This window comes from Cetorhinus maximus, chromosome 22 (genome assembly GCF_964194155.1).
Source record: "Cetorhinus maximus chromosome 22, sCetMax3.hap1.1, whole genome shotgun sequence".
NCBI lineage: Eukaryota > Metazoa > Chordata > Chondrichthyes > Lamniformes > Cetorhinidae > Cetorhinus > Cetorhinus maximus.
This window is the reverse complement of record NC_135900.1, coordinates 6,523,963-6,547,831: the sequence shown is the minus strand read 5'-3', so window position 1 is coordinate 6,547,831 and position 23,869 is coordinate 6,523,963. Positions and strand designations below refer to the sequence as shown.

Genomic DNA, 23,869 nt, shown 5'->3' with positions numbered 1-23,869 from the left:
TCAGATTAAGGGCAAGGTATCTCAAAAATTTGAGCAGCAGGTGAAGCTAGCTGTTACACGCTGCTACTATGCAGTAGCAACACAAGTGGTATTCGCCACCAATAGGATGCTGCCGTCAAGCCAAAAAGATGTTCTGCTTGTCACAGATGAGTAATGTGGTATATAAATTTCAGTGCCGGTGTGATGCTGGGTATTGTTGGCCATACATCCCAAAGACTGGCAGATCGTATCAAACAGCATGTCCCAGCCGCTGTTCGCAACGGGCAGGGTACAGTCCGTACCCAACCAGCCCGTGCTTGCAAAACTCAAAACACAGCCTCCAATATTAGATGTGAATCTGATAAATAATAAATAAATAATATTTGCTAAATATTCCTCAGTGTGCTAAGAATGACGCTGACACCCAATTTAAGATTGTCAGTCGGGCTCGCAATGTGGTGCATGTGGGTGTACTGGAAGCTACATATATTAATACACAGGGCCCTGCTCTTTGCAGACAGAAAGAACATGTACACACATTGCGCCTGTTTCAGCTAGACAAAATAAGCGACAGCCATTCGCTAACTCATTGCTCAGGGCAATGTCTTGACCAATCATGGTCAAGATGCCTGGTTTAAATTTCAAACAATGCTTGGCTGTAAACTGTCAGTCACCATCACTGGTGCATTCTCCATGGCAACGCCACTTGCCAACCACTCAGCACTCCCTTCACGTACAGTATAAGTTGTTGTTTTCCCCTTATATTGGTATTCTTGCAAAGTGCCCTGATAAGTACAATACAAAAAGCTTAGACATGTCCCTTTTTCCATCAATGCTCAAGTTCTGTATTACCAAACAACTATTATTGTTTTTCTTACCAAAGTGGATAACTTCACATTTTTCCACATTATATTCCATCTGCCATGTTCTTGCCCATTCATTTAGTCTGTCTAAATCTCCTTGATGCCTCTTTGCATCCTCCTCACATACCCACCAAGTTTTGTGTCATCAGCAAACTTGGAAATATTACATTTGGTCCCCACATCCAAAGCATTGATATAGATTGTGAATAGCTGGGGCCCAAGCACTGATCCATGCAGTACCCCACTAGTCACAGCCTATCAACCTGAGAATGACCAGTTTATTCCTACTCTGTTTCTGTCTGTCAACCAATTCTCACTCTATACAGCATATTTCCCCCAATCCCATGTGCTTTAAATATTTTGATAAAAACTACAGTTTGTTCAAGATTTAATTTAACCCAACATATCTCACATTTCTTTACCTGGTGAGCAAATGCCGTCTGCATCTAAAATTTCATGCCGCCAAATTGGCTTTCGTGTCGCTGCATCGAGCATTGGACCCATGACTTTGTCGAAAGTTTGATTGGTATAGCGTTTAAGTGTACATTTTGCGTTCTTATACACCAGGCACCTTCCAAAACCTTGGGTGGAAAGATAAATGCAACAATTATTACAATCAAGCACTCCTCAATCAGTCAGTCCCCAAATTTCTCACAGCACCATTCGTGACGCCTCAGATACTGAAGCAGTCCCTGTCCAAATGCAGCAAGGCCTGGACAATATCCAGGCTTGGGTTGCCAAGCGGCAAGAAACATCCGTGCCACACAAGTACCAGCCAATGACCATCCCCAACAAGAGAGAATCTAACCATCGCCCCATGACACTCAATGGCATTACCATTGAAGAATCCCCCAATATCAACATTTAGTTTTCTGGATTATAACACCGAGGGTGGCAAAATGGGCAGAATGGTAATGAACAGCCTTGCTGTTCCCAGGTATCTTTCACTATCTTTACAATGTTATGCTACCGACTCAGAAGAGAGAGCTTTGCATTAGCTGCCTCTGTTATAAAGCTACCAGTTGAAGGATAGGCAACATCTTCCCAAGGAACACTCAGTGTTCAGACACTCCTGCACAGTGGGATGCAAGAGGATGGAAGATTAAAATAAACCGAGCGTCGGCCTCGCTGAGAGTATGTTTTGGGGCCCTCTTGATTCACATGGTGCATTGCCTTTATGGTTTCAGGCAACGAATTTAAGGAAAAAATGGGACCAATCGAGTGTCCCATCATGTGAGAACCTCACAAAATGCTTCCCATACAACATTTGTATGGGTGGATGAAGTTACACTGGCAGTGGTTGTGAGGGGGTGGGTGGATGGGACGGTGGTGGGGGGGGGAGATGGGGTCAAGGCTATGGAGGGATTTGAAAATAAAGATCGGAATTATCAGAATTTTAAAGCTTAAGTGCTGCTGGAAAAGGAATCGATGTAGGTTAGTGAGCACAGGGGTGAATGGAACTGGTGCGAGTTAAGGTTCAGGCAGCAGAGTTTTGGATGAGCTCAAGTTTATGGAGGATGCCGGCTTGAAAGGCAGACCAGGAGAGCTTGTTCAAATTTAGAGGCAACAAAGACATTGGTAAAAGTTTTAGTAGATGAGTGGAAGACATTATGGAGGGAAGTACGCGGTCTTGGTGACGGAGCAGATATTGTGGAGCTTCTCTCTTGGGTCAAATATGACATCCAACCCTGCAACCCTCTCAGATCTCTGCATTCTTCCAATTCTGTCCTCTTTCACATCACCAATCTTAAATTGCTCCACTATTGGCAACTATGTTTTCAGCTGTCTGGGCCCCAAGCTCTGGAATTCCCTTCCTAAACCTCTCTGCCTCTCTACCCTCCTCTAAGACGCTCCTTAAAACCTCCGACCAAGCTTCTGGTCATCTATCCTAATATTTCCTTGTGAGGTTCAGTGTCAAATTTTGCTCGATCACCTTGGACATTTTACTACATTAGAAGGTGAAATATAAATGCAAGCTGTTGTTGGAATGGCGGCTAGAATACCCACAATTCCCAACTTCCCAGAAACGGCTCCATCCGCTATGTGGTTATACTGGAGGGCACAAGCCCCACTGCTGTTTATTTCAATCTGTCAGGGACAAACTGGAGGAGAAACTGTGCCTCTGATTTTTCATCCAGATAGAACGTATGAGTGTCAGGGAGATTAATCTTTAATACTGGGAAAGCCCAGGTCAACCAGAGAGTGTTAGGCACCATAGATCAGCAGGTGCAGTGCTGTTTCGCTCAGAGTGCATGAGCTTCCAATGACTGAGGAGTTAGCAAGCACCTGGGTCATTTTATAGCTCATAAGCTACTGGTGGTCAAACATAAGCCTGTGATTTAGACGTTATGGGCGGAATTTAATGGTCACGGCAGTGGGCTGTCCACCGCCTGGAGAACTGGTGGCAACCCCACCACAGACATTTCCAGGAGAAATCCTAATTAGGCAGCTCACTGGTCGGCGACAGGGTTCCTGGCTCCACCAGGGCTCTTTCCCGTCTCCGGCTTCTGGCCAATGGAAGGCCGGCATTGCCACCAGGAGCAGTGGCCGCTGCTGGTACTGCAGAAGGCCAGAGGCTGAACATCTTCACTGGACCAAGGTGAGTGGGACAGGGTCACAGGGGCCAGTCAGGGAATTCCTCGGGAGGGCGAGGGTAGTTATGAAGGGCAGGAAAGTGTCTTTTCAAGGGTGCCTCCCTTGCCATCAGCATGTCCCTCCATTGGGCACAGGATCCCCGAGAAGGAGAGACCACCCCTACCAAAGCAGCAGGCATGCCCACAAGGGTTCCCCTGTCAGTTTGCCCATATGTCGTGGTTAAATACCAGCAGCAGTGGGATGAGGCCCTTAACTCCACCAGGAAGGTTGTCCTTGATGCTTCACATCCCAGGCTTAATTTTGGGGTGGGGGGGATGCGGGGGGTGGAAAAAGGGGGGCTGGGGTCTCCGCTCTATTTCATTATATGTCCTTCCCCCACCACCCAGCCTCCTCCTGGGGGGCATCAAATTCCACCCCACATATGTGAGATATGGTGTTCATACATAATCGTCCTGCTATGGAATATTTAACATTAAAGCTTTACGATTCACAGTCCGGACATGCAGGGAATGGCCATTAGCAACTCACCGTGGCACCAGGAAGAGTAAATTTCCTTAGTGGGTACAAGTGAGTTCCCGTTTTCATGGTAAATTAAACAGGATGTTGGTGTTACTGGTAAAGCCAGCTGGACCATATCAGCCACTGCTCAGTTAGTGGCACTCGTGTCTCTGAGTTAGAAGGTTCAAATCCCACTCCGTGGACTCGAGCATGAAAACCTGGGCTGACATTCCCATAGCGGTGCTGAGAGAGTACTGCATTGTCAGCAGTGCCATCTTTCAGAAAGGTCCCCCGGCACTATTTTGAAGAGGAACAGAGGAGTTCACCCCAGTGGCCTGGCCAATAGTTATCCCTCAACGAGCATCACAAAAACAGAGTAATTGGTCATTATCACACTGCTTTTTGTAGGAGCTTGCTGTGTGTGCAAACTACCTGCCGTGTTTCTTAAATTACAACCACGACTACACCACAAAAAGCACTTCACTGGCTGTAAAGTGCTGTGGGGTGCCCTGATGTGAAGAAAAACACCATATAAAATGCAAACTCTTTCCTTTCTCCTACAATGCTCGACAAAGATCAAGTAATTCTGTAAGTCCGGTGCATGAACATTTTTAGGTAAGATAAGGATTCAAATTAAAACGCAAAGGAATGAAATAGCTTAGCTTGCTTCACCTCTGTCCAAAGAAGCCTTGTTTAGGACAAGAGCATCTTCAATATCATAACCGCTGTAGCTCATCACAGCAACTGTGGCATTCTGCCCAGCTGGTAGCTTTTCAAAATCAATCAGTTCGATGGATTTGGTCTTCACCATGGGCTTCTGAGGATAGGCAAGCAGGTACATGAGGGTGTCAATCCTATTACGCTGGTTGTAGCCTATTGTACCTGCAGGGACACATGAATAAAATATCACTAGTCTGCATTCCTGGAAGCAATCCTACAGATCGTTCTACACCAACAACCTTTGGTGATCTCATTGCCTGGTGTACAAATCAAGTCAGGAGAAAAAACACAAGGTGCAAAAAACAAAAAAAAAATCCTAATCCAAAGCAGGTGCAAATAAAAGATGATCTTTCCTCGGTTAGATTTAATTTATTCATATTTACTTAGGGTTTCAATAGTTTCCTAGTTATATTATGAGAGTTCGTAGATTTGTCTTTTGAATCACTTACATTCAGGGAATGCAATACCTGAAATGATCCACTTTTTGTCACCTACTGGTGTAAAATAGTTCATCAGGACACTGGGAAATTGCTGCTTAGTCAATTTTCACCTCAGTGGCAAGTGTAGAAACAGATATGTCAAGTGTAACAATTTCATTCTTCCACAAACTTGGTGCCAATAGCTGTTTGGTGATTCATTTTCCAAAAATAACCCACTGAGTAGCAGGAGTTTTTGAAGTGTGAATTTAGGAGTCAATTAAATATTTTTTTTAAAAATCCTGCAAGAACCTCCACTTTGGTTCCATTCCTGGGTGGATTCTGATTGGTACACAACTTCTTAAACCTGCCAAGGTTTACCTCAATCCTGAATAAAGACAGAGACATTTATAACAGCAGCAAAAGAATTAGAAACCATCAGCAGTTTTGCTGAGCTTACACCTGTACAGAATTCCTCTACAAAACTTGTAATGAGGAAATTCTCAAAACACAAATGTACAAACCTTTCAGCTCAAGTTACAGCTGCTGTATGAGAGCTACTTTACATGTTAGTACCTTACATTGACAATTAGATTATCTTTAGCTAATTACATTTAGATAAAAAAAGTAAAAGGTTTACAGGGTTTCCCTGCTTCCCCGTCTCCCAATAGCGTTGCAAATCTTTCCTTTAAGAATATATCCAATTCCTTTTTGAAAGTTACTATTGTATCTGCTTCCATTGCCCATTCAGGCAATATCTTCCAGAGATTGTAACAACCCACCGTGAAAACAAATTCTTATCCTCCTTTTGGTTCTTTCGTCAGTTTCCAGCAGATGGTGGCATTAGACCATAGACCATAAGACATAGGAGCAGAAATTAGGCCATTCGGCCCATCGAGTCTGCTCCGCCATTCAATCATGGCTGATAAGTTTCTCAACCCCATTCTCCCGCCTTCTCCCGCATAACATTTGATCCCCTTACCAATCAAGAACCTATCTATCTCGGTTTTAAATACACTCACTGACCTGGCCTCCACAGCCTTCTGTGGCAATGAATTCCATAGATTCACCACTCTCTGGCTAAAGAAGTTTCTCCTCATCTCTGTTCTAAAAGGTCTTCCCTTTACTCTGAGGCATAGTGGTAATGTCACTGGGCCAGTAAATCCAGAAGCAGAGGCTAATGCTCCGGGCACAGGTTCAAATCCCACCATGGCTGCTGATGAAATTCAAATTCAATGAATAAGTCTGGAATATAAAGTTAATCTCTATAATGGTGCATATAGCTATCGTCGATCGTTGTAAAAACCCAAGCTAGTTCACTCCTGTCCTTTAGGGAAGGAAATCTGCCATCCTTACCCAGTCTGGCCTACATAGCTCCAGACCCACAGCAGTGTGGTTGACTCTTAACTGCCCCTCTGAAATGGCCGAGCAAGACACTCAGCTCATTGGCAATTCGGGATGGGCAACAAATGTTGGCCTTGCCAGTGACACCCACATCCCATGAAAGGATAAAGGAAAAAAAACCTTTAAACTTCCTCATTTATTCCATCAAAACCTCCCAATTTTGAGTATCTTTATTAAATCTCCCCTTAACCTTCTCTGATTCAGTCTCTCCAAATAACTGAAGTCCTTCACCCCGGTTATCGTTAAGTAAATCTTATCGTGTGGTGCGTTAGTTCAGCCAATAGTCAGCACAGTTCCAGTTAAACGTAACTCTTCTCTTTCCACAAAGGCTGCACATTGTCGTGATGGTGCCATTAATCATAGCTATGCATTCAACCTGCTCAACATTTACATCCAGGTTTCGACAGTCGCCCTGCTTTCTAACGTCAGGAGTGACGACAGGGCACCGTATCCAGGGAGCTGATTGTACAAGCTCAGGGTCTGGGCAGCTGAATACACCAGCCACAGAGAGAAAAAAAAACAGACAATGAATTGCAAATGACACTCCAAAACAAAAACACAAAAAGCTTCACACACAAAACCAACAATAGGACTCTGCATATATATCGATCTGCTGTTCTGTATGCACTGATCCTACTTAACTGTGTGTGGCAACAAACTGTTCACTTTGAAAATGATGTCAAACGGGTACAAACACAGAAAGCAATTAGGAGAAACCTTTAGTGCTGGTCTCGCACCACTGACCCACTCCCAGAAAAGAACAGTGACAGAAACAACGCTTAGAGAAACAAATGCTCAGAATATCACTACAGGAACATAGTGATAAATAAACTTGTCTTTCACAGCATAATACAGAATTATTGAATTTATGGTGGGGTAGGCGGCCATTCAGCCATGCTTTTAAACTGGACTTAGCTCTTCGAATCCCATCTCCCTGCCCTTTCCCCTTTCCTTTTATAGTCTTCCTTTCAAATCATTAACAAATTTCCTTTTAAAATGAAGTTCTAGCCTCTATACCTCTAGCCCCTTATGATAATGCATTCCCTGTTTGAACAACCAGCTTTGTGAACAAAAATTACTCTAATCGGCCCTTTATTTCAGCCAATGACTATTCTCAGTCTGGTTTCTTGTGACCCATTTACCAACCAGTGTGAACAAACTCTCACTATTTCCCTTCTCAAAAGCTGATCTTGGCAACCTCTATTAGAGTCCCCTTTCCTTGCTCTTGTGAACATTTTTTTCTTTATCTTTCTTCACCATTACAACCTTATTTTTTCCCGATCTGTGTTCTTTACTGAGTTGTAAATTTGAACAGATTGCAGCCAAACAGTGAGACAGATTGAATGCGTTGGTCATAAACTCCTGAATATAGTTCAGAGTTTTTCCTTCTTACTGTTTAAGCAAAAGTTGCAGGAATTTTTCACAAGGTAAGCAGCTCTTACCCATGGCTTGTTTCCCCATTGCGCACTGGTAGGTGTTCCTTGGAGATTGATTGTGGTGAGGGTAGGGAATGAGCCCTGCACAGACACCAAGCAGTGTAAACGGTTCAATCTCCAAGTGGGTTGTCGACCTGTAATAATGAGCAACAGAGCTAATTTTAGCCACTTTAACCAAAATAAGAGTGATGGAAAAAATGTCCTTAATAGTCATACATCAGAAGTCCAGCAGTTATGTTTAATGGAATGCCCTGTTTAGTTCATTCTGGCTCATTTATTACATTTTTTTCCCTCATAATTATTGTAATGTCTAGAATAGGGAACAAGTGTATTAGCAGCAGTATTTTCACAAGACAGTATTGTCCAGAACGGAGAAGGTTAGGAGGAGATTTAATAGAGGTGTCCAAAATAATGAGGGGTTTGGCAGAGTAAATGAGGAGATGATTTTTCCAATGGAAGGGAGGGGTTGGTAGGCAGAGGAGACAGATTTAAGGTAATTGGCTAAAGAACCAGAGGTGAGGTGAGAATGTTTTTTTAAGGCAGCCAAAATACATTGCCTGAAAGGGCAGTTGAGGCAGATCCAATCGCAACTTACCTAATTTCCTTTTAAAAATATTAGAAGGGGAAAAAATTGCAGGACTATGGGGAAAGAAGGAAAGTGGGACCAATTAGGTAGCTTGACCAATGAGCTGGCCAGACAGGGTGGGCCGAAGGGCCTCCATCCAGCTGTGTGATAAGGTTCTAAGGATAACTGGTATTGATAAAGTGCCTTTAACATGAAAACAAGCCAGTAATGTGTTTCATAGATTGGCATACATCCCAATCCAAAAGTACAGCTCCACAATGCATTAGTAATATCAATATTACAGCACAGAACAGGTGAACGGATGGATCTGATGTCAGATCGGCACACGACAAAGGTCAAGTCTCAGGATAAGATTGTAAACGGGACTGTATGCGACCACGGCTTTCCCAGCTGGCTGACCATCACCAGCTCCTTGTGCACGGACCTCTGCCAGAGGCTTCACCATCAACCTGGAAGAGGCTCGCACCCTAATGGTTGGGAGAATCCGGGGGTGGCCAGAGCCTAAAACGGACAAAGCCCTTGATGACAATATAAGGAAACGGGGCTGCCCAGAGCCCTGGTCAGACCCCACCTGGAGTAACTGCACCCAGCTCTGCGCACCACACCTCAGGAAGGGTATATTCACCTAGGAGGAGACGCAGCACAGATTCATCCGGGGCTAAAAGAGTTAAATGGTGAAGGCAAGTTGCATTAAGTTGACTTGTATTCTATTGAGTTTAGAAGGTTGAAGGGGTGATCTAATCAAGGTGCTTACAATGATAAAGAGATTCAAGATATAGAGAAACTCTCTGCTCGGTTGCAAAATCCTGAACAAAGGGACATACTCTTAAAATCAGCGCTAGGCTACTGAGGAGTGGAATCAGGAGCACTTGTTCATGTACAGCATAGCGGAAACCTGTATCTACCCCCACAAATGGCTTTGGATTCTGGGGTCATTTGGAATTTTTAGACTGAGATAGATAGAAATTTGCTGGGCTAGGGTATCAAGGGGTATGGAGCAAAGACAGGTAAAATGGGAGTTGTGATACAGATCAGCCATCATCTGATAGGGTAGATAAACAGGCTTGACAGGCTGAATGGCCTCCTCCTGTTTGCGTGTTCCTAGCAGTCAAGCTAAGCATCATCATCTAAGGCATGGATCCCAGACATAGAAAATATATTTTCTGTGCGCAGAATTGACAAATTATACTTTGAAATAAATAATTTTATGTAAAATCGCTCCTGCAGTTATATCAAGTGCAACAGTTTCTAAACTTACTTTTTGATCATATGCTCATAAAGTGCAATATAACAATCATTTTCTTCATTGACATCGAGGTACTCCACTAACCCCTCGTGCAGGAAATCTTCAAAGGATCTGCAGATGAATCATGAAAATTAAACTAACCGTTACATTAATAGAGCAACCAAATATGCAGATGCTGGATATCTGAAATATTCACACTCCTTCGAGACACCTTTTGTTTCTTGACTTGTCCCATTACCATCTCCTTTTGTCTTGCATCATCATCCCATTTGCCATCTAATCTCTCTTGCTTTCCCATCCTATCGCAGATCTTACCTTTTGTTCTTTCCCTCACTGCTCTTCCCCTTTCCCTCCCTCTGTACTTGCTTAAAACCTGTCACATCTCTAACTTCTTCCAGTTCTGGTGAAAGGTCATTGACCTGAGATGTTAAATGTGTTTCTCTCTCCACAGATGTTTCCTGACCTGCGGAGTATTTAAAGCATTTCGCTTTAATTACAGCGGGGGTACCTCAGGGGATACTTCAATCCCAAAGTTGAGCTTTTATTTCCTTAAAATCATTATCCAATTCCCTCTTAAATATTCTGATTAAATCAGCATCATTGGCCTCAAGCAGAAACATATTTTTTAAATTGTCTGCCAGCGGAGGAGAGGGGCTGTTAGACTTCACCTCGTTGGCACACCTGTGTAATTAATAAAGCTTAAATTAAGTTGTACTGTACCTAAGTTTATTGATGAAAGTTTTAATTTGTATGTATTTTTGGAATAATTCGAGAATTTTGGGATATATTGTATGAGCATACAAATTAGGAGCAGGAGTAGGCCCCTCGAGCCTGCTCCGCCATTCAATAAGATCCTGGCTGATCTGAAAGTAACCTCAACCCCACATTCCTGCCTACCCCCGATAACCTTTCACCCCCTTGTTAGTCAAGAATCTATCCAGCTCTGCCTTAAAAATATTCAAAGACTCTGCTTCCACCACCTTTTGAGGAAGAAAGTTCCAAAGACTCAGCCCTCAGCGAAAGAATTTCTCATCTCTGTCTTAAATGAGCGACTCCTTATTTTTAAACTGACCCCTAGTTCTAGATTCTCCCACAAGAGGCAACATCCTCTCCACAACCACTCTGTCAAGACCCCTCAGGATCTTAAAGGTTTCAATTAAGCCACTTCTTACTCTTCTCAATTCCAGCGGATACAAGCCTAACCTGTCCAGCCTTTCCTCATAGGTCAACCCACCCATTCCTGGTATTAGTCTAGTAAACCTTCTCTGAACTGCTTCCAATGCATTTACATCTTTCTTTAAATAAGGAGTCCAGTACTGTACACAATACTCCAGATGTAGCCTCAACAATGCCCTGTACAACTGAAGCATAACCTCCCTACTTTTATAATCAATCCCCCTTACAATAAATAATAACATTCTATTAGCTTTCCTAATTACTTGCTGTACCTGCATACTAACCTTTCGTGATTCACACACTAGGACACCCAGATCACTCTGCAATCTCTCACCATTTAGATAATAAGCTTCTTTTTCATTCTTCCTGCCAAAATGAATGATTTCACATTTGCCCATATTATATTCCATTTTCGAGATTTTTGCTCACTCAGTTAACCTATCTATGTCACTTTGCAGTCTCCTTACGTCCTCTTCACAATTTAGTTTCCTATCTATCTTTGTGTCGTCAGCAAATTCAGTAACCATTCCTTCAGTCCCTTCATCCAAGTCATGTATATAAATTGTAAACAGTTGAGGCCCTAGCATTGATCCCTGCGGCACACCATTCGTCACATATCCTGCCAGCCAGAAAGAGGCCCATTTATGCCAACTCTCTGCTTCCTGCTATCTAGCCAATCTTCTATCTGTGCCAACGTGTTACCCCCGACACCATGAGCTTTTATTTTCTGAAATAACCTTTGATGTGGCACATTATCAAATGCCTTCTGGAAATCTAAGTACAGTACATCTACCAGTTCCCCTTTATCCACAGCACATGTGACTCCTGCAAAGGACTCCAGTAAATTGGTTAAACATAGCTGCCCTTTTACGAAGCTATGTTGACTCTGTTTGATTGCCTTTAATTTTTCTAAGTGCCCTGCTGTAACATCTTTAATAAAACCTTTAACATTTTCCCTGTGACAGATGAACTGGCCTGTAGTTTCCTGCTTTCTGTCTCCCCTCCCTTTTTGAATAAAGGAGTTGTATGTGCAATTTTCCAATCTATTGGAACCTACCCCAAATCTATGGAATTTTGAAAAATTAAAACCAGTGCATCAACTGTCTCACTAGCCACTCCTTTCAAGACCTTAGGGTGAAGTCCATCCGGACCTAGAGATTTGTCAGCCCACAGCCCCAACAATTTGCTCAATACCACTTCCTTGGTGATTGTAATTTTTCTGAAGTTCCTCCCTCCCTTCCATTTCCTGATTTACAGCTAGTTCCAGGATATTACTTGCACCCTTTATAGTGAAGACCAAAGCAAAATACCTGTTTAATTCATCCACCATCTCCCTGCTTTCCATTATCAATTCCCCAGAGACACACTCTATAGGACCAACAGTCACTTTGTTAACTCTTTTCTTATTTAAATATCTATAGAAACTTACTGTCTTTGTGTTACTAGCTAACTTTCTCTCATACTCTTAATTTTTCCCTCCTTATTAATCTTTTTGTCATTCTTTGCTGTTCTTTATATCCTTTCCAATCTTCTGACCTGCCACCCATCTTTGCGTAATTATAAGCTTTTGATTTAAGTTTGATACTGTCTTTAACTTTTTTAGTTAACCACGGATAGTGGCCCTCCCTTTGGAATTTTTCTTTCTCATTGGAATGTATATATTCTGTGTATTCTGAAATATCCCTTTAAATGTCTGCCACTGAACTTCTTTTGACATATCCCTTAACCTCATTTTCCAGTTCACTTTAGCGAGCTCTGCTTTCATGCCCTTATAATTGCCCTTATTTAAGTTTAAAATACTAGTCTTGGACACACTAATTTCTCCCTCAAAGTGAATGTAAAATTCAATCATATTATGATCGCTGCTACCTACATTCACAATGAGATTATCAATTAATCCCCACTTCATTGCACAATATTAGGTCTAATGGTATAGCCTGCTCTCCGGATGGCTCCAGAACATGCTGTTCTAAGAAACTATCCCAAAAACATTCTATGAACTTCTCATTTACACTATCTTTGCCCATCTGATTTTTCCAGTCTATATGTAGATTAAAATCCCCCATGATTATTGCTGTACCTTTCCCATTATCTCTTCTTTTATACTCTGTCCTACCGTGTAGTTACAATTAGGGGCCTATACACCACTCACACAAGTGACTTCTTGCCTTTATCATTCCTCATCTCATCCCAAACCACCTCTACATCCTGGTTTCCTGAACTTAGGTCATTCCTCTCTAATGCGATAATACCATCAATAATTAGCAGAGCCACCCCTCCACCTTTTCCTAACTTGCTGTCCTTCCTAAATGTCACACACCCTTCAATATTCAGGTCCCAATCTATGTAAGCCATGTCTCTGTAATGGCTATCAGATCGTACTTATTTATTTCTATATGCACTATCAGTTCATCTGTTTTGTTTCAAATGCTATGTACGTTTATATACAAAGCCTTTAGTTTTGTCCTTTTTCTAACATCTAGTCTTATCTGCTGATTTACTCCTAGATTTCTACTCTCTGTCCATTCCTGTCACAGTCTGTTTATCATTTCCCATATTAATACTTGTCTCTCTTGCCTTGTCTCTACCCTTTGGTTTACCACATCTTCCCTAATTTGATCCTTCGCCCCCCACTATTCAGTTTAAAACCCTCTCTACTTCCCTAGTTAGGCGGCTTGAAAGGACACCAGCCCCAGCATGGTTCGGGTGTAGACCGTCCCAACGGAATGGATCCCACTTTCCCCTGTACAGGTGCCAGAGCCCCACAAACCAGAACCCATTCTCCCACACCAGTATTTGAGCCACACATTCATTTCTCTAATCTTATTTGTCCTACGCTAATTTGCACGTGGTTCAGGCAATAATCCAGAAATTATTACCTTTGAGGTTCTGCTTCTTAATTTGGTGCCTAGCTCATCATACTGACAATGCAGAGCCTCCTTCCTCATCCTGCCTATGTCGTTAGTACCTACATGGACCATATCACTGGATCCTCCCCCTCCCACTGCAAGTTCCTCTCCAGCCCTGAGCAGATGTCCTGAACCCTGGCACCGGGCAGGCAACAAAACCGTCTGGACTCTTGCATTTTTTTGCTACGGAGAACAGTTTCAATCCCCCTCACTACACTGTCCCCTACTACCACTACATTCCCTTTTGCTCCCCCTCACTTGGATGGATTCCTGTACCATGGTGCCATGGTCAGTTTGCTCGTCCACCCTGCAGCCTCCACTCTCATCCAAACAAACTGAGAGAACCTCAAACCTATTGGACAATTGTAGAGGCAGAGGCACAATGGCAGTGGTATCGTCACTGGACGAGCATTCCAGAGAACCCGGGTAAGGCACCAGGGACCCAGGTTCGAATCCTACCACGGCAGATAAAAAAATCTGGAATTAAAAGTCTAATGATGACCACGAAACCATTACTAGCTGCCATAAAAACCCATCTGGTTGACTAATGTCCTTTAGGGAAGGAAATCTGCCATCCTCACCTGGTCTGGCCTACACGTGACTCCTGACCACAGCAATGTGGTTGACTCTTAAATGCCCTCTGAACAAGGGCAGTTAGGGATGGGCAATAAATGCTGGCCTAAGCAACGACGTCCACATCCCATGAGCGAATATTTTTTAAAAAGGCTCACACTCCTGCCCTCTGGGTCCCCTTACCTGGCCCACTCGCAGTCACATCCTCCTGTCCCTGTCAGAAGACCCTATCCTAAGTGGTGCGACGGCCTCCTGGTATAAAACATCCCAGTGACTTTCCCCCTCCCTGACGTGTCGCAGAGTCTGCAGCTCAATGACGCTGAGCCGAAGCTCCTCGAGCCGCAAACACTTATGGCGGACGTGTTTGCCCTGGACCACTGGGGCTGAACCATGGCAGATGGTGAAATCTGAATGTCCTGCCATCCTTAATGTGTTTTAAATAATTACTTAATTATATTAATCACTTATTTATGTTGCTTTCTTATATATTTTATTAACTTTACCACCAAATTGTGTACTATTTTAAACTTTAGGGATAGAAGAACCTACCCGCTTACCAGGTACGCTCCTTTCCCTGTAGTAGAGCAAGAACCAATTCCCACAGAGTGAAAAAGATAGAAAGAGGAAACAAACAACTCTTCCCACCACCCCCCCCGCACCCCCAAAATTCTTCCAACTTCTCTCTCACCAAACTCCAAGTCTTCATTCAGTCAGTCAACTGCACTCCATTTGCCAAGGTTGCACTAAAGAACCCTGAACCTATAGTAAACTGAGCTGGGGGCTACAGTAACCAGATTCAACCAGTTAGCTAATTAACTACTCAGTTCCTGCAGCTAAGAGAGAGTTTACCCTGTCTACACTGCAAGAAAGAACAGTCTTAGCCTGTTTACACAGTACTTCCGAGTTACTGCCAATTACAGACTAGATTAGATTTTAAGAGGAAAATTTAAGAATAAAATAAATCTTAAACCTCCCCTCTCGCCAAACTCCAAGTCTTCACTCAGTTAGTCAAGGCTGTACTCAGTTTGTCTGGTAGGAAGTCTTAAAAGATGGTAACTCTAAGTGCCAAACACTGTGATACAGATTTAAGAAAGAACACATGGTGATTTAAAAAAATTCATTCATGGAATATGAGCATTGTTGGCTAGGCCAGCATTTATTGCCCATTCCTAATTGCCCTCAAGAAGGTGGTGTTGAGCTGCCTTCTTGAACTGCTGCAGTGAGTTGGAGTTATAGTTAGAACACATTTGCAGTAAACAGAAGCCAAAGCTACAATGTTGTCTGGCCAGGAAGGTGGCATGAAGACTAGAAGTTTAAGGGGCCTCCAGTCAAAAGATACAAGTTATAGTTTAGCAGTTAGAAGGGAAGCCAAGGTTGCAAAACAGATTGGCTGGAAGAATGGTCTGAAGACTAGATGTTTGCAGGGCCTCCGGTTAAGAGATACAAATTAAGGTTAGATTGTTGCGGGGACGCTAGGAGCACTCTCCCCATTGGTCAAGATTTGCAAATATTGGGTTATAAGTCGTTAGCTGTGTTGCTTCAGGTGCACCTACTTGGGCTAAATGTTGCAAAGTTACCTGCAAAAAGGGTATAAAAACTGGGGTGCATCACTAAGGTCTTTGCACTTGCCAAGGGTTAGCATTTGTCACAGGACACTTCCTGGGGAGGGGGGAGTGGGGGAGTAATTGCCCGAGAGCCAGGAATAAGGCACTTGCTAGGAAGTTAGCATTTAAATACGACATTGCCAGTCAGTGGGTATTTGTCATGGGCTGTAAGAGCCCAGTATTAGGCTTAGCTAGTACACTAGTAATTGTCATAGGGATGAGGGTTGCCATAAGAATCCAGTGTTAGGGATCAGTGGATCCAGGATTGTCAGGGCTAAACTAGTTGCTTTAAGAGAGAGTGAACAGAAAACACATAACCACTTGGCTTCTCTCTTAGACTCCAGTTTGGGAGAGTCATGAGTAAAGTACAGTCTTAGTCATTTCGGGAAAGCTACAGTTTTTGTTCGAACTGTTTCCACCAGAGAGAGAGAGAATATGCAGCAGGCAGCTGTGAAGTGTGGAGCTTCAGCAGTTAAGGTGGACTGCAAGCTTCAGCAGTTAAATTGGACTGAGAAGTTGTGAGTTGATGTCTTAAAGCTGTAAAGGGGTTTTTATGTATGTTTGAGTTGTTAGCTAAGCTAAAATTGCGAAGGGTGCCGTCATGAGTCAAGAGACCAGGTTCACAGAACCAAGACCCCAGGTTTCCTGGGATCCATGGGAAAGACAGACAGACACTTGTTGAACTTGTGTATCATGCCATGCCTTGACTAATGAAATGCTAAGTATTAATCTTTATTGTCCAAGAAGCCTTGTTAGTTTGCATTCTAAATTAGTGATTGTCCATTGTGCCAATATGGTTATTCCTCAACAAGAATTTTATTACTCTGGGGTTTAGTATAGAGTCCAAATCTCTAAAGGGCATTCTGCTTAAAGGAAAACTGAGCATGCACAGGAACTGCAAGAAGACAAAAATGGAGGCAGCTCTATTCGGAGAACTTCTCTAATTTACAAACCACGATAAAATGAAAACACATTTTAATGCAAAGGGATAATTTAAAACTGTACATAACTTACAACTTTAAAAAGTAGAATAAAGGACATGGGTGTCAGCTGTGGCTCAGTTGGTAACACACTCATTTGAGTTACAAGGCTCCGGGGTTCAAGTTCCTCTCTAGGGTTTGAACACCAACATTGAGATTGACACTCCAGTGCAGTACTGATGGGGTGCTGCATTGTTGGAGGTTCATCTTTGGGATGAGGTGTTAAATCGAAGCACCATCTGTCCTCTCAGATGGACACAAATGTTCCTGTGGCGCTATTTCGAAGAAGAGAGCTATCCTCCATGTTCTGGCCAATATTTATCATGTGTACAAATTTCAGCTTGTATATCGTGTAGAAGCTTCATCATTGCCATCTTGGTTTTGCGTTCCATTTCCTAAGAATCCGATTCACCCTTACTAATGTTTTTTTTTTACTATTTGGGGTCCGTCTCCATTTTCTGTTCAGTTTCCCCAAAAGACATTGCTTCACTTTAAGATGCATAAATCCCAAATCAAAGGGAATGTTGCAGAGCAGATTTTGCAGAATTTAGCTAAACTGAACAAGGCTACCAAGTGCACATCTTCTATTTTGTTAATTTTGCTGCTTTCCTGCACGACACAGACTTGCTCCATTTTTGATCTGGTAGCCTATCCCCTTAAATTCAGAGCACTATACCCGAAGGGTTTTAAAACACCAGCCTATATTGTTGTGCAAGTTGCAATGTTTGTCATTGTTGTTTCCGTGGTAACTGGTTTGAGGGCGGGACTAACACACACAATGTGAACATACGAACATATGAATTAGGAACAGGAGGCGCCACGAACCTGCGCCACCATTTGATAACATGACTGATCTGATTGTGGCCTCAACTCTACTTTCTCTCTACCCCCTATACTCTTTGACTTCCTTTTCAATCAAGAATCTATTTAACTCAGCCTTAAAAATATTCAATGACCCAGCCTCCACTGCTCTCTGGGGGAGAAATTCCACAGACTAACAACCCTTAGAGAAAAAAATTCTTCTCATCTCAGTCTTAAATGGGAGACCCCTTATTTTAAAACTGTATTCCCTAGGTCTAGTCTCTCCCACAAGGGAAAAAAATCCTCTCAGCATCCACACTGGCTCCCTCGGGTTGTCATACGTTGTAAGATCACCTCTCATTCTTCTAAACTCCAATGGATACGGGCCTAATCTGTCCAACCTTTCCTCATAACCCCTTCATCTCAAGAATCAGTCCAGTGAACTTTCTCTGAACTGCTTCTAATGTAAGTGTATCCTTTCGTAAGTAAGGGGGCCAAAACTGTACACAGTACTCCAGATGTGATCCCACCAATGCCCTATAAAACTTTTGCAAAACTTCCCTATTTCCATATTCCATTCCCCTTGCAAAAAATGGCAACATTCCATTTGCCTTCCTAATCACTTGCAGGGGAGATAGTGGCACAGTGGTATTGTTACTGGACTAGCATTCCAGAGACCCAGTTTAATATTCTGGGGACCCAGGTTTGAACCCCAACACGGCAGACGGCGAACTTAGAATTCAATAAAATCCTGGAGTTAAAAGTCTGATGATGACCATGAAACCATTGCCGATTGTTTCTGGTTCACTAATGTCCTTTAAGGAAGGAAATCTGCCGTCCTTACCAGCTCTGGCCTACATGTAACTCCAGACCCACAGCAATGTGGTTGACTCTTAAAAATGCCCTCTGAACAAGGGCAATTAGAGATGGGCAATAAATGCTGGCCTAGTCAGCGATGCCCACATCCCATGAACTAATATAATTTTTTTTTTTAAATCCTGCAGACTAACTTTGTGTGCTTCATATACCAGAACACTCAGGTGTGTCTGTACCGCAGAGTTCTGCAATCTCTCTGCATTTAAATAGCATACTGACTTTTTTTTATTCTTCCCGACAAGGTGGACAAGTTCACATTTTCCCACAGTACACTCCATCTGCCAATTTTTTGCCCACTCACTTAACCGATCTAAATGCCTTTGTAGACTCTACGACCTCCTCATAACCTGGGGCAGAATTTTACACTGGCGGCATTTTATGGTCCCGCCAAAGTCAATGGCTCCTGAACAGCTTGCCGCATTTTACAGCCCCATCCCCGCTGGGGCCATAAAATTCCACCCCCCTTACTCTCCTACCTACCTTTGCATCATCAGCAAATTTAGCCACGATACATTCGGTCCCTTTATCCAAGTCATTTATATAGATTGCAAATAGTTGAGGCCCCAGCATGGATTCCTGTAACTCCACTGGTCACAGCTTGCCATCTCGAAAATGACCCATTTATCTCTACTCCCTGTTAGCTAACCAATCCTCTATCCACGATAATATGTTACCACCAACCAGGTGCTCTTGTCTTGTGTAGTAACTCTTGATGTGGCTCCTTACCAAACGTCGTTTGGAAATTCAAGTACACCACATCTACAGGGTCCCCTTTACCCACATTACTCGTTACTTTCTCAATCCAAACAGAATTTGTGATTGGCTCAGTTATGTATACGACAACTTGTTTTGAAAGCGACGGCAGCTATGAAATTCCAACAAGCTTCAACAGCCGATTGAGGGGACTGAAAAAGGAGAGGGACAGGACTGAGCATTTCAGAGAAAGGAAAGATGGACCAGCTCGCTCCCAAGGTTACAAGAAAGGAAAACAGAAAATGCTGGAAAATCTCAGCAGGTCTGGCAGCATCTATGGAGAGAGAAACAGAGTTAACGTTTCGAGTCCATAAGGCAGGCCAGCAATTTCCTCCCTCTGTGGGAATGGACTGATTTTCCAACCAGCACGGCCTTGGTAGTAAAGCTTGCCCGGCAGCACCCCCAACAGCACAGATTGCCCAGCACTGTCCACTCCCACCACCCCGGCAACAGCTCAGCTCACCCAGTACCCAGAACTGACCTGGTGCCAGTGGAGTCATGCAGCTACTGCGGAGTGTGCACAAAGATTTCCATTTCAACAAAAAAATAATGCATCAACATTATTCAATGGCTATCAAGGTTACCTGTAGCCCTGAGAAAGCTCTTCAATATGCTTGTTTGTTACCGCTGGTTTTCCATTCTTCACAATGATGTAGGGCCTAAACACAAAGTTAAGCAAACAATTTTTCATGAGAGAGGGAAGGCAGCTATCGCCAGTACAATCAATGACTGCCTCTTTTTCTAGAGCAAGGAATTTGGAGAATTAAAGTCATTGCAATTCCACTCCAAATTACAAGAACACACACAAGAATTATGAGTAGGCCATTCAGCCCTTCAAGCCTGTTCTACCATTCAATAAGATCATGACTGATCTGATTGTGGCCTCAACTCCACTTTCCTGCCTGCTGCCCTTAACCCTCGGCTCCCAAATCAAAAATCAAGCGTGCATACTCAAATTTTTAGCATAATTACAAGAGGCACACACACACTGAGCTTCAGGCGCTGTGATTTGATTTGCGTTCAACTCCTGGTTATATCAAATAAGTTTTAATTTAAGTTAGGTAAGAAATCAAGATTGCGCTGTGTATCAGTCTGGTCACTGTAGCCAAAATTATCAAAATGCCACTAGTTACCATAAAAGTGCCCTACCTGGGGTTACTTGGCAAATTGGTTATAGCCATGATTCAATCAGTAGGCAGTGAGTTCAAGTCCCACACAAGTGACTTGAGCACATATGCTGGTTAACATTTCCAGAGCAGTACTGGGAGGAGTACTGCATTGTAAGAGATGCCTTCTTTTGGATGAGACATTAAACCAAGGTTTAACCCTATTGTTCTAATGTGCACAGTGGTATTGTCGCTGGGCTAGTAATCCAGAGGCCCAGAGTGATGCTCTGGGGACCCGGGTTTGAATCCTACCCTGGCAAATAGTGGAAATAAAAGTCTAATAAAACCATTGTCAATTGTTGTAAAAACACATCTGGTTCATTAATGTCCTTTAGGGAAGGAAATCTGCTGTCCTTGCTTGGACAGGAGAGGTAACAGGGCCTACCTGGTCTGGCCTACATGTGACTCCCGACCCACAGCAATGTGGTTGATTCTTAAATGCCCTCTGAACAAGGGCAATGAGGAATGGGCAATAAATGCTGGCCTTGCCAGCGACGCCTACATCCCATGAATGAATAAAAATCTTTAAAGAACAGCATCAACTTTTATAACCTGGAGATATTTTTTAAACTTATTTTAATCTTAAATTATATAGGCTGACTGACTTTCCTGCCACAATGTCATTTTATATTTACGGTACAAAACCAAAATTCAGAAACATGAGAGTCCACAGTCCATCTCTTGGGTCAACACAGAGTGTCAGAGAAAATGGCCATAACCTGGAAAGGCTTAATGAAAATGAGCAGATTTATGAAAGTGTTTCGGATCTTTCTATTTGCAGCGTCTGACATGGGGACATGTATCCCGCATACTCTACCATTATCACCAGAGCAACCCATGAGGACAAAGGATGGCATGCAACATCTGATCATCAGCAAGCTCGCTATTTGTACAGCGAGCTCCAGCAAAGAGCAGAAAATAAACAGTAGGTACTTGTATAAAAATAAAGTACAAACACTCGCCCAAGTTTTAATGAGCACATCTTAAAAAGTTAAGTACTGTATCAGAACGATGCAACCCAAGTATAGCATTACAGGGTTGAGCAGATAAAATTCAATTACCACTCTTTAACTGGGAAACAGTCACAACACAGAAACAGATGAGATTTTCCTTGTTTGGAATATTAGCAGTACCGAATAGGATTAACAATGTCCTTTAAACTATATTCACATGACAACTGGGGAAGGGAAGAGGCCTTCAAGAATTTAACATTTTCCTCTTCCAAAAGATATGTATTTTGAACCCTGAAAATGTAAAGCAAATAAGTTGTAATGCCCTGCAATACTGCTGAACAAGGAGTCCTGTGGCTGCACAGTGAGTTTACTCTGGTTTATTTATCTTGCCTCTGGAAGCACCATTATGTATGATAGCGATTAGGGCCATCATTTAATCGCAGCTAACTTCTGCCTTAATCACAAAGTCACAAGTATCAAGGTAGGAATTATTCTTAGCCCAGAGCTTTAGCTTGCTGAACTGTGACCTGCTCTTCTACTGGGATGCCTTGGAATATACAAGGTGCTGGACGTCAAGCTACATTTACAGCACAGCACAGAAACAGGGTATTTGGCCCACCTAGTTTATGAAGGTGCTATGCTCCAAATAAGCCTCCTCTCACCATTCTTCATCTCGTTAATCAGCACTCCTTTCGATCCTGGTTCCCTGCACATCCCCAATTTAAATCACTCCGTCACTGGCAACTGTGCCTTCAGCTGCCTGGGTTCCAAGTCTAGAATTCCCACCCTAAACCTTTCTGCTCCTCTTAGTCTCTCTCCTACTTTAAGGCACTCCTTAAAACCTACCTCACTGACCAAACTTTTGGTCACCATTCCTATTATTGCTTTATGCAGCTCAGTGTCTAACTGTTGCTTGGAAAATAGCTTCTTGGAGAGAATCTCCTTGGTGTCCCATTCTTTTATTTAACATGAAATCATACAGCATGGGAGAAGGCCATTTGGCCCATTGTGCCTGTGTCAGCTCTTTGAGAGCTATCCAATTAGCCCCACTCCCTGCTCTTTCCTCACAGCCCCACAAATTTTTCCTCCTCCTCCTCCTCCTCCTGTTTATATAAAAATATATATAAAAACATATAAGTAAGTCACCACTGAATCTATTCCCACCATCCTTTCAGGCAGTGCATTCCAGATTGATCATTTTCAGAAGGAAATTTTAAGATCATTTAAATTCCTAATTCTAGATTATTTACACATGAGTTGCCCCCAACACGGGTCCTTACCGTCAAACACCACTCATCGATTCTTCCATTCCCAAATTCCCTTTATGTCTACTTTCCACCATCTTTCTATCCATGTTGCCTCATTTCTCCTTAACTCCATGTCCTGTTATTACAAACGTTATCAAATATTTTATGAAAATCCCATATAATCCATAGCTACTGCATTCCTTCCATTTTTCCTCTCTGCTCTTCACCAGTTCTGTAGGATAAATGGGGAAGATTTATGATTTATGCATTGCATACAGTGCATCCATGATAGGAAGACAGCACCATGGGGAGGTCCTGCATGCTACCGTTAGGATTAACAGAGCTCTGCCCTTGGAGTTGCCCAAAGTGATTAACCGCCATTTCTTGATACCTGCAAAGTCTGCCTCCATCAGAAGAGATATACACACAGCGATCCGTCAGGTTCGTAGAGATAGAAACAAATTCATTGATGTATCCCGCTCGGCGCATCAAACGGAACGTTTTCACCAGCTTCTGATGGTCGTGTATTACACCCAAGATGTTACCTTTTGAGATCAGCACAGATAGAGAGAGATTACATTGGGATCGTGGGTGTTGAATGGATTCCAAAAAATGGATTTCTGAATCAGTCAGACAGAATCTTACAGTACAGAAGGCCTTTCAACTCTTTGCCAACTCTTTGAAAAAGCTATCCAATTTAGTCCCACCCACCATAATCCCATACATTGTGGTTCAAGGCAGCAACACACCGCTACCTTCTCAAGGGCAATTAGGGACGGGGAATAAATGCTGGCCTAGCCAGTGATGCCCACATCCCAGGAACAAATATTTTAAAAGTACATGCTCAATTGCCTTTGAAAGTTCCTATGGAATCAGATTCCACCACTCTTACAAGGATTCCAGATCTTAACCTTCCGAAGAAATTTCTCACTTCCCTTCTAGTTCTTCTACCAATTATTTTAAATCTGTGACCTCCAGTTACCAACCCTGGGGAAACAGTTTCTCCCTGTTTGACCTGTCAGAACCCCTCAATTTTCAATACCTCAATTAAGTCTCTATGTAATCTCCAGTCCTCTAAGGACAATTCC

General features: G+C 42.9%; 1 protein-coding gene across 2 annotated transcripts in view; it reads right to left on the bottom strand.

Moving 5' to 3' along the window:
* Positions 1 to 23,869, bottom strand: part of polr3b (polymerase (RNA) III (DNA directed) polypeptide B) — a 97,893-nt gene that overhangs the window by 21,788 nt on the left and 52,236 nt on the right. For both annotated transcript variants that reach the window (XM_078567684.1, XM_078567685.1), the window contains 6 exons: positions 23,173 to 23,326; positions 20,000 to 20,074; positions 9,756 to 9,854; positions 7,918 to 8,045; positions 4,608 to 4,817; positions 1,265 to 1,423 (listed from right to left, as the gene is read on the bottom strand). In XM_078567684.1, the coding sequence (XP_078423810.1) occupies positions 1,265 to 1,423; positions 4,608 to 4,817; positions 7,918 to 8,045; positions 9,756 to 9,854; positions 20,000 to 20,074; positions 23,173 to 23,326 (825 nt within the window). The remainder of the gene's footprint in view (positions 1 to 1,264; positions 1,424 to 4,607; positions 4,818 to 7,917; positions 8,046 to 9,755; positions 9,855 to 19,999; positions 20,075 to 23,172; positions 23,327 to 23,869) is intronic.